This window comes from Schistocerca gregaria, chromosome 1 (genome assembly GCF_023897955.1).
Source record: "Schistocerca gregaria isolate iqSchGreg1 chromosome 1, iqSchGreg1.2, whole genome shotgun sequence".
NCBI lineage: Eukaryota > Metazoa > Arthropoda > Insecta > Orthoptera > Acrididae > Schistocerca > Schistocerca gregaria.
In genome coordinates, this window is record NC_064920.1 from 565,353,932 (window position 1) to 565,367,727 (window position 13,796).

The 13,796-nt window shown below is 43.1% G+C and overlaps 1 protein-coding gene across 1 annotated transcript in view; it reads right to left on the reverse strand.

The window, feature by feature from the left end:
- Positions 1 to 13,341, reverse strand: part of LOC126288323 (zwei Ig domain protein zig-8-like) — a 143,332-nt gene extending 129,991 nt beyond the window's left edge. The window contains exon 1 of the mRNA XM_049984895.1: positions 12,925 to 13,341. Within this exon, the coding sequence (XP_049840852.1) occupies positions 12,925 to 13,003 (79 nt within the window). The 5' untranslated portion in view covers positions 13,004 to 13,341. The remainder of the gene's footprint in view (positions 1 to 12,924) is intronic.
- Between the last annotated feature and the right edge of the window lie 455 nt (positions 13,342 to 13,796).

The following is a 13,796-nucleotide window of genomic DNA, read 5'->3' on the forward strand; positions in this document are numbered from 1 at the left end:
GACTTCCAGCATGAAGTATAGGTTACCTGTACACTGCTTTTTGATGAATAAATTGTAATGCAGCGTGACAGAAATCATTAAAACAGGAACACGTAGTATTCAAGAAACATACTGAAGATGTACGCAAACAGAGTGTCATAATTCCCAGGTGTATCCAAAAGACTTGCTACTTGAAGACTACGGTTGAAACCTTGTACGAAACTGCTCATTCGAGGTGATGAGGAATACCGTTCATACGTGCAGGTAACATCAAATTTAACATGTAATAAATGTATCCATTGTAATACAGAAGTGATTATACGTTTTATTTCTAGTTTTTGGTATCAGTTCCGAAACAGGATTTGTAGACGGACTGCAGTTTTCTGTAAATATTTAGTAAGCAATAGTCGTAGTCCCTCGGTGGCATTGCGAAAAGTTATCCGAAAATGATGTAGCAACGAAGACATCGATTGTTATTTCATAAAAGCATGTTACAATCGTGATCCTATGAGAGTACTACAGCACATCGTCTGTCACCACACTATATGCGTTAACACAGAAGCAGAAACAATGTCATTGCACCCTCAATGCACCAAAAACGGAGGCCTGACCTGGACTTCTTTCGCTGAGAAAATTTAGGCAGGTCACTTCTGTGAGAGATGCAGCTTGTGAAAATTGAAAACGACGCTAAGTATGTGGCCGCAAAGGTCACAGACAGCAGATGGCACGGCTGCAAATAACGTGGGCTAAACTGTGCCAAAGATGGAAGTTAGAATCATTCAAACACTTTCACGCCGTAGCTGAGAATTGTGTTTCTCGCTGGGGGACTGTGTGCACAGTCATTCATTCCTTTATCTGGCTTCACTGCTTTTTCTATTTCCCGTCGTGGGGCGGCAGTTATTTTCGAATGCTCTAGGTTGCCACTTTAATATACTGGCGTTTTATTTAGAAACTGCTGTAAGACCGTTCCTTTAAAACAAGAGACCACATAAACGTATTGGACACTAATTCAATAACAAATTGCTCAGAAAGATCTCTTGTTGAGGAGCCACTCAAAATTGTATTCACACCTGTTTGTAGCTCCTGACTGATAGGTAATATATCGTAAGTTAGTGTATGGCTCGCAGCACAATTGGTAAAGGAGATCGTGATCCCCCGTTGGTACACGTCGACCGATGGGAAGATCTAGCATGATTCACCCGTGGTACACGGAGCCCGATGAAGCGATCTAGTTTCAGCCACCCTTGGTACACGCCGATGTGAAAGTGTTCAGCAACAACGCACACAATCGGTCCTCTAAAGCAGAGGCCAGGTATTTCAGAACCGACTTACGAGGCTTTAATAACGACATAAAAAGTGCTGATTAGCGATATAGAGACCAGGCGCTCCACAGAGCATTACCCTCTGACTTCTGGCATTAGTATACCGATTGTAAAACTGAGGGGATATGATATGTGTATAGTTTTGCCGTGTACCTAGTTTAAATGTGTGTCACTTCCTGAAGAGTTATGTGAAGGTCATCTTTAGTCTTCTGTGGATTTTAGAATTCCTGGTCTGATGAATTTTATGAGATCTTGGGGCGAAAACGTTGTTCTCATGATGGCTCTGAATTAGTTGGTAGATTTATGGTTGCCCTAAATTTAGCCTAATGTGTGAGCTCACATAATAGCGAGAAGCATTCGCACAATTGTTAATAGTTTGTTTTGCAGTGTTTGTAGTTGTCTCAAATGTGCGTCGGGCATCAGCGTCATCACACTTTTGAACCACACCAGACGGTCGAAAGTACGATAGCTCACTAATACGTCAGTTTCGCTTTGTCTGACAGTGCATCACACTTGAAGAGCTGTAACTTGACCTATCTGGTCATGCTTCATCTGCTATTTACTCTCTTGTCGAAGGTAACTCCAAGGTACGATGTGACTGAGTCGTATCATGCCATGTCTGTGTGACCTGCTGCGAGCTGGCGGTTGGAGAGTTCGAGTTTACTAGCGAACAGAACTGCTTCGCTTTTGTTAGGCTTAGTTTTCACCTTGCTGATATTACGCCACTGGGGGCTTTTGTACAGAAATCTCAGGAGTTTGGCGTACGTAGAGTAACTGACCTCGAGTTCCTTTATCTTTATTTCAGTTCCTCATGAAAGGGTGGGGGTGGGGGTAGTGGATAAAAACCGCTCTTCAATCAAAGGTTTTATTTATTTAATAGAAATTTTTACATATGTATAAGAAGAAGATGAAAATAAATGGTTTATAAAATACAGGGTGATTCAAAAAGAATACCACAATTTTAAAAATGTGTATTTAATGAAAGAAACATAATATAACCTTCTGTTATACATCATTACAAAGAGTATTTAAAAAGGTTTTTTTCACTCCAGACACTCGAGCAATATCAACCCGATACTCCAACTCTTTCCACACTCTCTGTAGCATATCAGGCGTAAGAGTTTGGATAGCTGTTGTTATTTCTCGTTTCAAATCATCAATGGTGGGGGGGAAAGGTGGCCGAAACACCATATCCTTAACATAACCCCATTAGAAAAAATCGCAGGGGATAAGATCAGGGCTTCTTGGAGGCCAGTGATGAAGTGCTCTCTCACGGGCTGCCTGGCGGCCGATCCATCGCCTCGGGTAGTTGACGTTCAAGTTACGGACAGATAAGTGCCAATGTGGTGGCGCTCCATCCTGGTGAAATATGAATTGTTGTGCTTCTTGTTCGAGCTGAGAGAACAGCCAATCCTCTCACATCTCCAGATACTGTAGTCCAGTTACAGTAGCACCTTCGTAGAAAACGGGACCAATAACTTTATTGGCTGAAATGGCACAGAAAACGTTCACCTTAGGCGAGTCACGTTCATACTGAGTTGTTTCCCGCGGATTCTCAGTGCCCCATATACAGACATTGTGACGGTTGACTTTCCCGTTAGTGTGGAAAGTTGCTTCATCACTAAACACAATCTTTGAAACGAAAGATTCATCAGTTTCCATTTGGACAAGGATAAAATCACAGAAATCGATTCTTTTAATCTTATCAGCTGCAGACAGTGCTTGAACCAATTTCAGACGATAAGGTTTCATAACTAACCTTATTCGTAGGACTCTCCATACAGTTGATTGTGGAATTTGCAGCTCTCTGCTAGCTCTGCGAGTTGATTTTCCTGGGCTGCGAACAAATGCTTGCTGGATGCATGCTACATTTTCATCACTCGTTCTCGGCCGTCCAGAACTTTTCCCTTTGCTCAAACGCCCATTCTCTGTAAACTGTATATACCAACGTTTAATACACCACCTATCAGGAGGTTTAACACCATACTTCGTTCGAAATGCAGGCTGAACAACTGTCGTCGATTCCGTTCTGCCATACTCAATAACACAAAAAGCTTTCTGATGAGCGGTCGCCATCATAGCATCAACTGACGCCCAGTCAATAGCGCCTCAAGCGAACAAATGTACAACTAAATGAAAATTCCTAAAGTTGTGGTATTCTTTTTGAATCACCCTGTATACTTCGGCGCACAATTTTTCTGATTCTTTTTTTACGTAACTGTGTAACATAGCTCAGTTATAATAACTTATAATCATAATATTGCTAGAATGATGATGCTGGTAGTGCACGAAAAATGGCCATGTTCAGGATAAATGGAAGAGTACGAATATAGGGCTTTGTGGGCCTTCATGGCGATGAATAAGGAATGAACATGCATGGAAGGTGAGAAATGGATGTAGTGGTGCAGCAGGGAACCTTGATTCGTAATTAACGAGCAGGAAAATGTGTGCCGCGATTAGATTCAGCCGCGCGGTTTGAGGCGACATCTCACGGATTGCGCGAACCCTCCTGCTGAAGGTTCGAGTCCTGCCTCGGGAATGGGTGAATGTTGTTCTTAGCATAAGTTAGATTAAGTTAGTTTAAGTACTGTGTAAATCTAGGGAACGATGACCTCCGTTGTTTCGTCCCTTAGCAATTCAGACACATTTGAACATTTGACTGGATTCTGCCGTTAGTGTTTTGGACCGTAAGGTGCTTCACGAGTGGAAGGTGTAGGAAGTAAATGAGTTGGTATAAAATGCTTGGAGGGGAAGGTAGGTACAAGCTGAAAGAGGGGGGAGTGCTGGTCTTCCCTGGATTACAGCAACTTAAGGACCAATCCAGTCGGTGAGCCCTGTAATTATTTTCCTGGTACGGAGAAGAAGCATTCCCATTGCGACGTGTTTGGTGATTCCTCAGGAGTTGTGGAAACTTATACCGGCGTTAGAAGCCAAAATTGATATTCCCGCCGCTCTCTGGGTTTCCATATCACTGGAGTGGCGAGATATTACACAGCCTGACAAACAAAGTAAAGCATCCATAAGACATCAGCGGATTCAATGTAACTCCGTATACGTAGGTACCATCAACAGGTATGTTCATCGTCAGACTTGCAATTCTCTGTGCCTAGTAGTACGGTCACAAGACAATTAGATTTGTTCTTGTTCATGCTTACTGCAGGCAAAGGCAAATAAGGGGCGTTAACAACATCAGACTTTGAGCGATGACCGTCAGCGACACTGAGGTACCATATAGTCTCGTGAGACAGCATGGCCTGCAACTATAAGCTTGAAAGGGGCCTCACTGAGGGTCTCTATTTGACCGGATTGTCGAACTTCTACATTTATACTCCGCTAGCCACCAAGAGGTGTGTGGAGGAGGGCACAATTCGCGTCAAAGTCATATTCCCCCCTCTGTTCCACTCGCGGATAGCGCGAGGGATAAATGACTGAACGCCTCAGTACTAGCTGTTATTTCCCTTATATTTGAATCGTGATCATTGCTCGATTTGAAAGTTGGTGGTAATAAAATATGCTCTTCATCCTTAGTGAATATCGGATTTCAGAATTTAGTGCGCAGCCCCTTCTGTTTAGCGCGCCGTCTACTGCAAGTGTGTCCCACTTCAAACTTTGTACGAGATATGTAACGTTCTCGCGATGGCTAAATTTACCAGTCACGAATCTTGCCGCACTTCTGTGGACCTTCTCAGTCTCTTGAATCAGATCCAACTGGTAAGGGTCCCATACAGATGAACAATCCTCCAAGACTGGACGAACTAACGTATTGTAAGCTATTTCCTTTGCTGAAGGACCGCATCGCTTCAGGATTCTACCAATAAACCGCAATCTAGAGTTAGCCTTACCCGTTACTTGTGTAATCTGATCATTCCATTTGAGATGATTTCGAATAGTCACATCCAGATACTTGACGGACGTTACCGCTTCCAAAGACTAAGCATGTATTTTGTACTCGTTATACGCAGAAGGTTACACTTACTAATATTGAGAGATAACTGCCAGTCATTACATCACGCTTTTATTTTATGCAAATCCTCATTAATTTTTTCACAGCTTTCGTGTGATAGGACTTTCCTGTAGACTACAGCATTATTGGCAAACAGTCCAAGGCCGCTGTCAATACCATCAGCCAGATAGTTTATGTAAATCGTAAAAAGCAGAGGGCCTATTACGCTGCCCTGGGTCCACCTGAATTTACGGTTGTTTCAGTTGAAGTCACTCTGTTCAGGACGACATACTGCTCCATGTATGTTAGAAAACTTTCTATCTAACCACCAGTGTCATCGGATAGACCGTGAGCGCGCACGTTTTGTAGCAACTATGCGGAACTGAGTCTAACGCCTATCGAAAGTCGAGAAATATGGCATCAACCTGGAAGCCGGCATCTAGAGCCTGTTGTATATCATGCACAAAGAGGGCCAGCTGAGTCCCTCATGACCGCTGTTTACTAAAACCGTGCTGGTTTCTGCAGATGAGCTCCTCAGAGTCTAGAAAGGTCTTTATGTCTGAACACAAAATATGTTGCATGATTCTAAAAGAAATCGATGTTAGTGAAATTGGCCGGTAATTATGAGCATCCGATTTTCTACCCTTTTTATAGTTGCTATGACCTGGGCCTTCTTCCAGTCTCGTGGAACTTTCCGCCGCTCCAATGACCTCTGATAGATGACGGATAAGATTGGCGCTATCTTTCTAGCATAGCTAACATAAAATCTTACGTGGACACCGTCTGGGCCAGACGCCTTCCTAGCGTCTAAGGATCCTAACGCAGTATCCTGATTTGCGGACCATTTAGATACGGCAGCGGGAAAATGTTGGACTGCATTCCAAAATGAGGGCAGGTTCTGGTCGACCACGCCAGATCTCCAAAAGTAAGTATCGCCGTGGTGTTCACGAAGCATATCGTAAATCCTTCGCGTCTGCGCCTGCCGTCCGAGAACAAGTAGTGGACTCGCTGCAACATTTTGTGTCATCTGGCACCATCAGCCAGTTACTACAAGCAACCATACCAGGCAATTACCTACCCTCGCGTCGGCTACTATTAAAACCAAGACCACCAAAAACATGAAGATTTGTCAGAGTCGATAACTTGGAAATAACGCGTAACGCCAGACAATCCCTGTAAGGACACCAGTGATACAAATGGTAAACAGAACATTAAGTAGTTGTATTTTCTGTTAGCTTTAGACATGATTCAACCGGTGAATGAATCATTGTGTGTGATCTTAATCCAGGGCCAGAAGCATTACTTATGAATTTGTATGGAGTGTATAGAAGAACTATGATGGCACCGTACTTTCACGCTAGACAGATCATACAGATTAGACACTCATAATAAATTTCTTGTATGTGAACGTTCAGTTATGAACATTCAGCTAAGTAATAACGGCGGGAATGAGTGAGAGAGTAAAATATAAAATGAAATACAAACTTTGTAATTTTTCGGTGCTCGTTTGCAGAACACATTGTTTTATATGGAAGATTACCTTGGAGCTAATAATTATGAGTAGATTTTTTAACTACGTAGACACAGCTCATGAAATACGAGAGTTGGACTAATATAACAGTTGGCCTTAAGAAACTTATACGAATAGTGATTTCTGGTGTATTTTCAATATAGTCGAAGAATCTATCATAGAACTGAGTAGAGGGTACCTTTAATTACACGTGGCTTCATGCTCAATACGCTCACAAAATGTTGTGTCCGAATGATTCTCGATGCAGTATCGTTATCTGTCCGTAAACATACTGCACCGGTGGACGAAGTGGGCGCATGGGCAGTGAATGTTTAACACGATTTTCGTTACACGTTACTCACATCATTACGGACAATCTGTAAGATTAATTAATGTTTCTTGCCATTTTCGAAAGATTGGAAGCTTTGGTTCCATCACGCTCACTTACTTCTGTTTCAAGTACCACGTAATCGTAGACGGCAATATTGATTGAAACGTCATACAAATGAATGTAGTGAAATTCATCAAACAGCTGCTCCGCCGAGGCGCTATATCTGTTGGACAGTTACCACTCTTATGCTTGTAGTGGTTATATCGGTGTCCTAAGCAGACGTGAAATATTACTCAATTAAATTTCTTTCATTCATCACGTCATCCAAAAAATGTTCAAATGTGTGTGAAATGTTATGGGACATAACTTCTAAGGTCATCAGTCCCTAAGCTTACACACAGATCACTCCCAGATAAATTTTGGGACTAACAGCTTCCAGTTGCTGACCTGCTATATTGCAACTAAATGATATGGGATCTTTCTTTCTATGTATTCGCAGCACATTACACTTGTCTACATTGAGATTCAATTGCCATTCCCTGCACCCTGCGTCAATACGCTGCAGATCCTCCTGCATTTCAGTACAATTTTATATTGTTACAACCTCTCGATATACCGCAGCATCATCCGCAAAAGGCCTCAGTGAATTTATGATGTCATCCACAAGGTAATTTATGTATATCGTGGATAGCAACGGTCCTATGACACTCCCCTGCGGAACACCTGAAATCACTCTTTCTTCGGAAGACTTCTCTCCATTGAGAATGACATGCTGCGTTCTGTTTTCTAGGAACTCTTCTATCAAATCACACAATTGGTCTGATAGTCCATATGCTCTTACGTTGTTCATTAAACGACTGTGGGGAACTGTATCGAACGCCTTGCGGAGGTAACAAACATGGCATCTACCTGAGAACCCGTGTCTATGGCCCTCTGAGTCTCGTGGACGAATAGCGCGCGCTGGGTTTCACACGATCGTCTTTTTCGAAAACCATGCTGATTCCTACAGAGTAGATTTCTAGTTTCTAGAAGAGTCAAAAGAGTCATTATACTCGAACGTAATACGTGTTCCAAAATTCTACAACTGATCGACGTTAGATATATAGGTCTATAGTTCTGCACATCTGTTCGACGTCCCTTCTGGAAAACGGGGATGGCCTGTGCCCTTTTCAAATCCTTTGGAACGATACTCTCTTCTAGAGACCTACGGTACACCGCTGCAAGAAGGGGGACGTCATTCCAGTCGGTTGAGTCCTGTCTCATGGAGGAAGGTATTTAAATGATGGTGCCATTAAGGTCGACATTGTCGCCTTGAAAGCCAAACCCAATGCCAAAACGATGGATTATTCCTCGTCAGTAGGTCGATGGTTGATTATCACATATTGTAAATCCCTCAAAAGAATTTCAATAGCGATGAGAGACGCCCCATATCCAGGCTTCGTAGCACCGAAAACACGACTGAGCGAAGGCCAAACTTTTAGTCTCATAACCCCCCCATTAACCAACCAACCAAAACCAAACGGAACCCGTGGGACACTAAGTCGTAGCTGACCGCCGCGACATTCACCAATGACGTTACCCAGGCTTGAGACAAATCCTCGAACTTGACGCAATTGATTCAGGATTCATTTCAGGTGTTTCGCCGTCCATCTTCTTCAAGTAACTCAGTTCCGCGAGGTTTGTAATTTAGTTTATCACTGAAGCCTGGAGACCGAAATGATAATGTGGAGAAGATTTGGTACTCTGGGGATCATCTCAGGCTTCCTACGTGCTCTGAATAGTTTTACTGACTTTTCCTAAGTGTAACTATGAGACGTTATTTGTTGGAAGCGATTATTAGTTCATTTTATTGGAGCACAAGGTCAGTATGGGACACCTCTTCAGAGCTTTGTAAGACGGTGGTGACTGAATGTCAGAATTTACCGCAATTAATGTATCCTTCCATTGAGATCAGTATTCTCGCCGTAAAGTAACAATTCGCGTTCAGTCCAAGCATGAAATCACATTTCGACTCATGTGGATAGGCTACCCTCAAGACTCTTTGTTCCTCGCACAGCAGAAGACGTGGCAAAAAATTTGGTGAGAAAGAGGCACCCGTAAAATAAAGCCTTTAAGTTATAAAGGCATTGTAAAAAGCTTAGTGACAAATTTATTTATGGGAACCACATGTTCAGATACATTTTGTTGTAAATAGCCATCAGGAAAAATTAAAAAAAAAGATTTTTCTTGTGGTGCAATTAGTTTAACTTTGAGATCGTAGTCTGGTAGATGATACCGTTGGGGATATACGGCATGAAAGATTTTCAAAGTCGTACCGGACAATGACTCCAAGATTGGAAACAGTTATAGAGTAATATAGATGAAACCTTTTACCAGGTTGTGACGGCTATTTATAACAAAACATCCTTTGCGAAAGCTGTGAAACACAATTGTAAAAAGCAATCATGTTAAAATGTTTCAAAGCAATAAAAATTCACACTATATGTTACATTCCCACAATGAATGTGAACTCATTTTTGGTCCACCCTGCTAAGGCTAGAATATGTCGCACATACTTACTATTACAGTGGTTAAAGGCAGTTCATTGTCTCGTACCATAAAGTCTTCGTATCACATAATCAGAACACAAATTTCATCACACTGGTTGCCCCATTTACACTGCCGTTAGTCGAAAGTGCAGCACCGTGGAGGAAATCCCCGAAAAGCGGCACTTTTGGTGGAAGTGCGACGGGTGTGTAAGCAATAGGTGATACGTTTTGCAGCGAGATGGGGTACACGTACACCGAGGAGAGCCCTCTCGTGTCGGTCCGACAGGGTCGTTTTTGCACCTAGTGTAGTCGGTGCAGAGCTGTCACACAACTTGGAAACAATAGAATAAGTTCCAGTATGCCTCGTCGATGTCAAAGGGAGCCATATCGGCATGTGAGTTCGCTCGAACTGGGCAAAATGATCGGTCTCCGGGAAACGGGGTTGTCATACCACGACATTTTGGCTCGCATAGAGCATGCTGGTACGTCAGTGATGCATGTGTGGAAGCAATGGATAGGGGAAGGACGTACGCAGCGACGAGAGGGAAGTGGACCACGGAGTATGACCACAGCACGGGCTGACCGTCATCTTGTCCACATGGCCATTACGGACCGTAAAGAGTCATTCACAGTGTTGGCTCGTTGCTGGAGCACTCCTACAGAGGTAAACTTGTTTGCATCGACGGTTCGTCGCCATCTGCTGCCGGTTGGACTGGTTGCACGAATGCCATTACATCGGCTTTTGTCCAGAAGCACGAGGAGCACCTGAACACTGTCACTAGGGTACTGAGTGGCAGCATGTAATCTTTTCGGATGAGTCCCGATTCCAAGTGTCTTATAGTGATGGCCGCATACGTGTCCGGCGGTATCGCTGTGAGCGCAACCTGGAGGGCTGCATTGTGGAGCGGCATAGCGGACAAACACCAGGTGTGATGGATTGGGGCCTCATTGTTAACAACAACCGATCTCGCCTCGTACATATTGCGGGCAATTTGAACAGCAGCCGGTACCTAACGGTAGTTGTGGAGCCAGAGGTACTCCCCCTGCTTCAGGCATATCCACAGGCTACTTTTCAACAGAAAATGCCCGGTCACATGTTGCGAGGAATGTACAGGCCTTTCTCGAAGAGTCACAGGTAACATTGCTCCCCTGGCCTCCACGCTCGCCAGACATGTCGCCCATCGACCATGTCTGGGACATGGTTGGTCGGCACCTGGTGCGTCACCGTCCACCAGTAACTGGTGCCACGGATTTGTGGCCTCGGATACAAACTGTGTGGAGGGAAATCCATCAGGATCTTATTCAGAACCTCGTTGATTCAATGCCACGGTGTATAGCAGTTCTAAATTCAGTGCATGTTGCCACACGACATACTGAATAGTAGGGCTGAAAGGATATGTACAGATTTGATAAGGTAATTATTTATTACTTGTCATGTACCTAACATATGGTATACTTTAGTTTAATTCATGCGTTTCCCTCTTGGTGTTGCAATTTCCTCAAATGGTAGTGTATTAATGAATTAACATTGTGAATCCATTTCAGTGCAACGAAGAGTCATGGATGGGAAACAAAATCTTCAGGTGACTGTCGTTAGTAGTTACGATGCTCAATTGTACCTAAGACTATTCACACTCTCTGGGATAACACACGCGGTAGACACACAGCGTTCCAAACATGCTAGTAGTAGCCAACGTCTAGGAAAAGTACTCAAGAAAAATGCTTAGTTGAATGTTTGCAATAAAATTCACCGATGTTAAAATATCTTATTGTCTCCCCAGCTTGATATAGGTGTTACTACACACCGAGCGTAACCTAAACGTAGGAAAGAATACGTTTACATACAAAGGTAGTGGGCTGCCGGAGTGTAAATCCTCTGTTATCAACACACTAAAACTCAAAAACCTTGATATTATATGAAACCGTCCTCTCTCCATTACTTTCACATGTTATTTCTTACCATGAAAAACACCTGTTGTGTCTGAAACTTTCTTTTATTTACTAACAGTAATTTTTCAGAATCAAATTCCAACAGTATCAACGAAGCCAATAATGACACTGAAAATATAGTTATCGGTCACCGCTGACACTGTTCTAATGTATCTTTTAATACACAAACCAGTGGTCTATATTAATTTTCTGATTATAGGCGTCGTCCTTTGAACTTTGGCAACGACATGCATTTCAGTAGGCTAATAGGGTAATGTGAAATGAGTAAGAGTTCCAAACACTACTGTACCAGTTTTGCATCACACATGTGGTGCCTGTGTATCATGAAGCTGTGTGACCTATTTCTGCAGAGCAAATTTCGACAACCACACTCAGACGTAATAGAAACATATAAGATGAGAACAAAAGTAGTGCAAGTAAAGCCTAGAAAAACTAGAGATCGAAATCAACTCATTTATACACTACGTGGGAATCTTTTGTATTGGTTTTTACACCATCGATAAACAATCAGACAGAACTAAAGAACGTAATACAAGATCAGTCCAGAATTAATTACAGTTCAGCACACACTGAAATCCACATAGCGATTTATTAAAATTTCAAGTGTATGTCATTTACCCTCTGGCGGCGGTTACATGCAAAACACACATCCTACCAGTTATTACTATTTGTGAGAGTGGGAACATTTTATATAAAGCGAAATCGTACTAAGAAATTCCTAAATGTTGTGTTCCATTTAAGAGCACGAAAAAGTTACTCACTCTCAAACACATATCGTGTAGTAATCTTGGCAGGAAGGTCAGAAATATCTGGGCTTGTAGAGAAGTGTACAGAATGTGCACCTACCAACGCACCATCCAGTAGTAGAACACGAAGAAATTAACATGACACTGTTAAAAAAGTTACCACCAATCACACTCTGTGCAGTAGCTTGTGTGGCACTTATTTACATGCAAACAATGTTTGTCGGGATTCACCGACATCGAATGACTCGCTTCCTACAGTTAATACCACAAGCAACATTATATTTGTAAGGGTAAATGGCAGTACATACAGTGCTGTAACCAGTTTCGTAACGCATCAACAACGAACGATAGGGGGAGAAAGGTGGCACTCATAATTAGCAATCTGTTGTCCTCATAGCTACAGTTGTCTGACAGCGTACAGTGAAATCGGATACAATCTCTCGATGACCTTCAATTTTGTCTGTTACTGATTGTTTTTCAGAGGCATGTCTCTAAATGAAACAACTCTTTTAAAAATATTCCTTACAATAAGTCTTTTCCGAACACTAATGCCAATAGATGAGAAGTATGCGAAAGTTGCTTGTCTAGGCCTACACACCATAAAAAGTAACTCACCACTGAGCAGGAAAGGAAGCAATAGTAGCTGCAACGTCAGCAGTAGCAGTTTAAAATGGTCCATGGTTCGATATGTCATCACCAACCCATTGTCACCATATCTGTTCTTCAAATATTCACCAAGTAAACGACTTTGATGACAGCAACATTATTTTCATCACTGTACCACGGAAACGGAACAAATTATAGCGGAATAATACCGTTTCCACTCACATGGATGATATACACTAAGTGAATGGTAGAAAGTAAAAGTCAGTGCTCAGAATGTAGTGTATGAACTGACGGAGCTAAAAACAATGATGTTGGAATGTTCCCTCGTCAGTCACGTACGGCACCCCTGAGTCTGTCGCGGTGACGTGGCTACGTGCGAGTATCTGCGCGCGGCTTAACACCTGCTGTTGCCACCGGTTGCCAGGAGGCATCCGCAGCCAACACTGACGCCGGCCGCGCTCCGACAACAGCCGCTGTCCCGCGACCGGCCTGCCCCCTGTCGGCGCGGCCACCAAGCGTCGCAGACAGCCCTCTCCCGCGTCGCTCGCCACACGCCTGGGAGCGTGAAAAGCTTCACACCTCGCACCTCGCACCTTACGGCATCTCCCCTCCTTGTCGTGGCGGTATCCGGCTCATCGATCTCCTCCAGAGATAGTATTAGACGGAGCCTCGTGAGAATTCACCCCACCAAAATGCGCATCTAATTGCAGGAAGCCTAAGTAACAGCCCTGCAGCCATTAACGACGCATCATTTATTCTGGACATTTTTTGTACCTCTTTCTCGTTACTATTGCTATTGAAGGGGCCCAACGCATAAGAGATCAGCAGGTTCCCGTTAAAAACATCCAAGTTGTTGTATGTCTTATTAACTCAAAACCAAC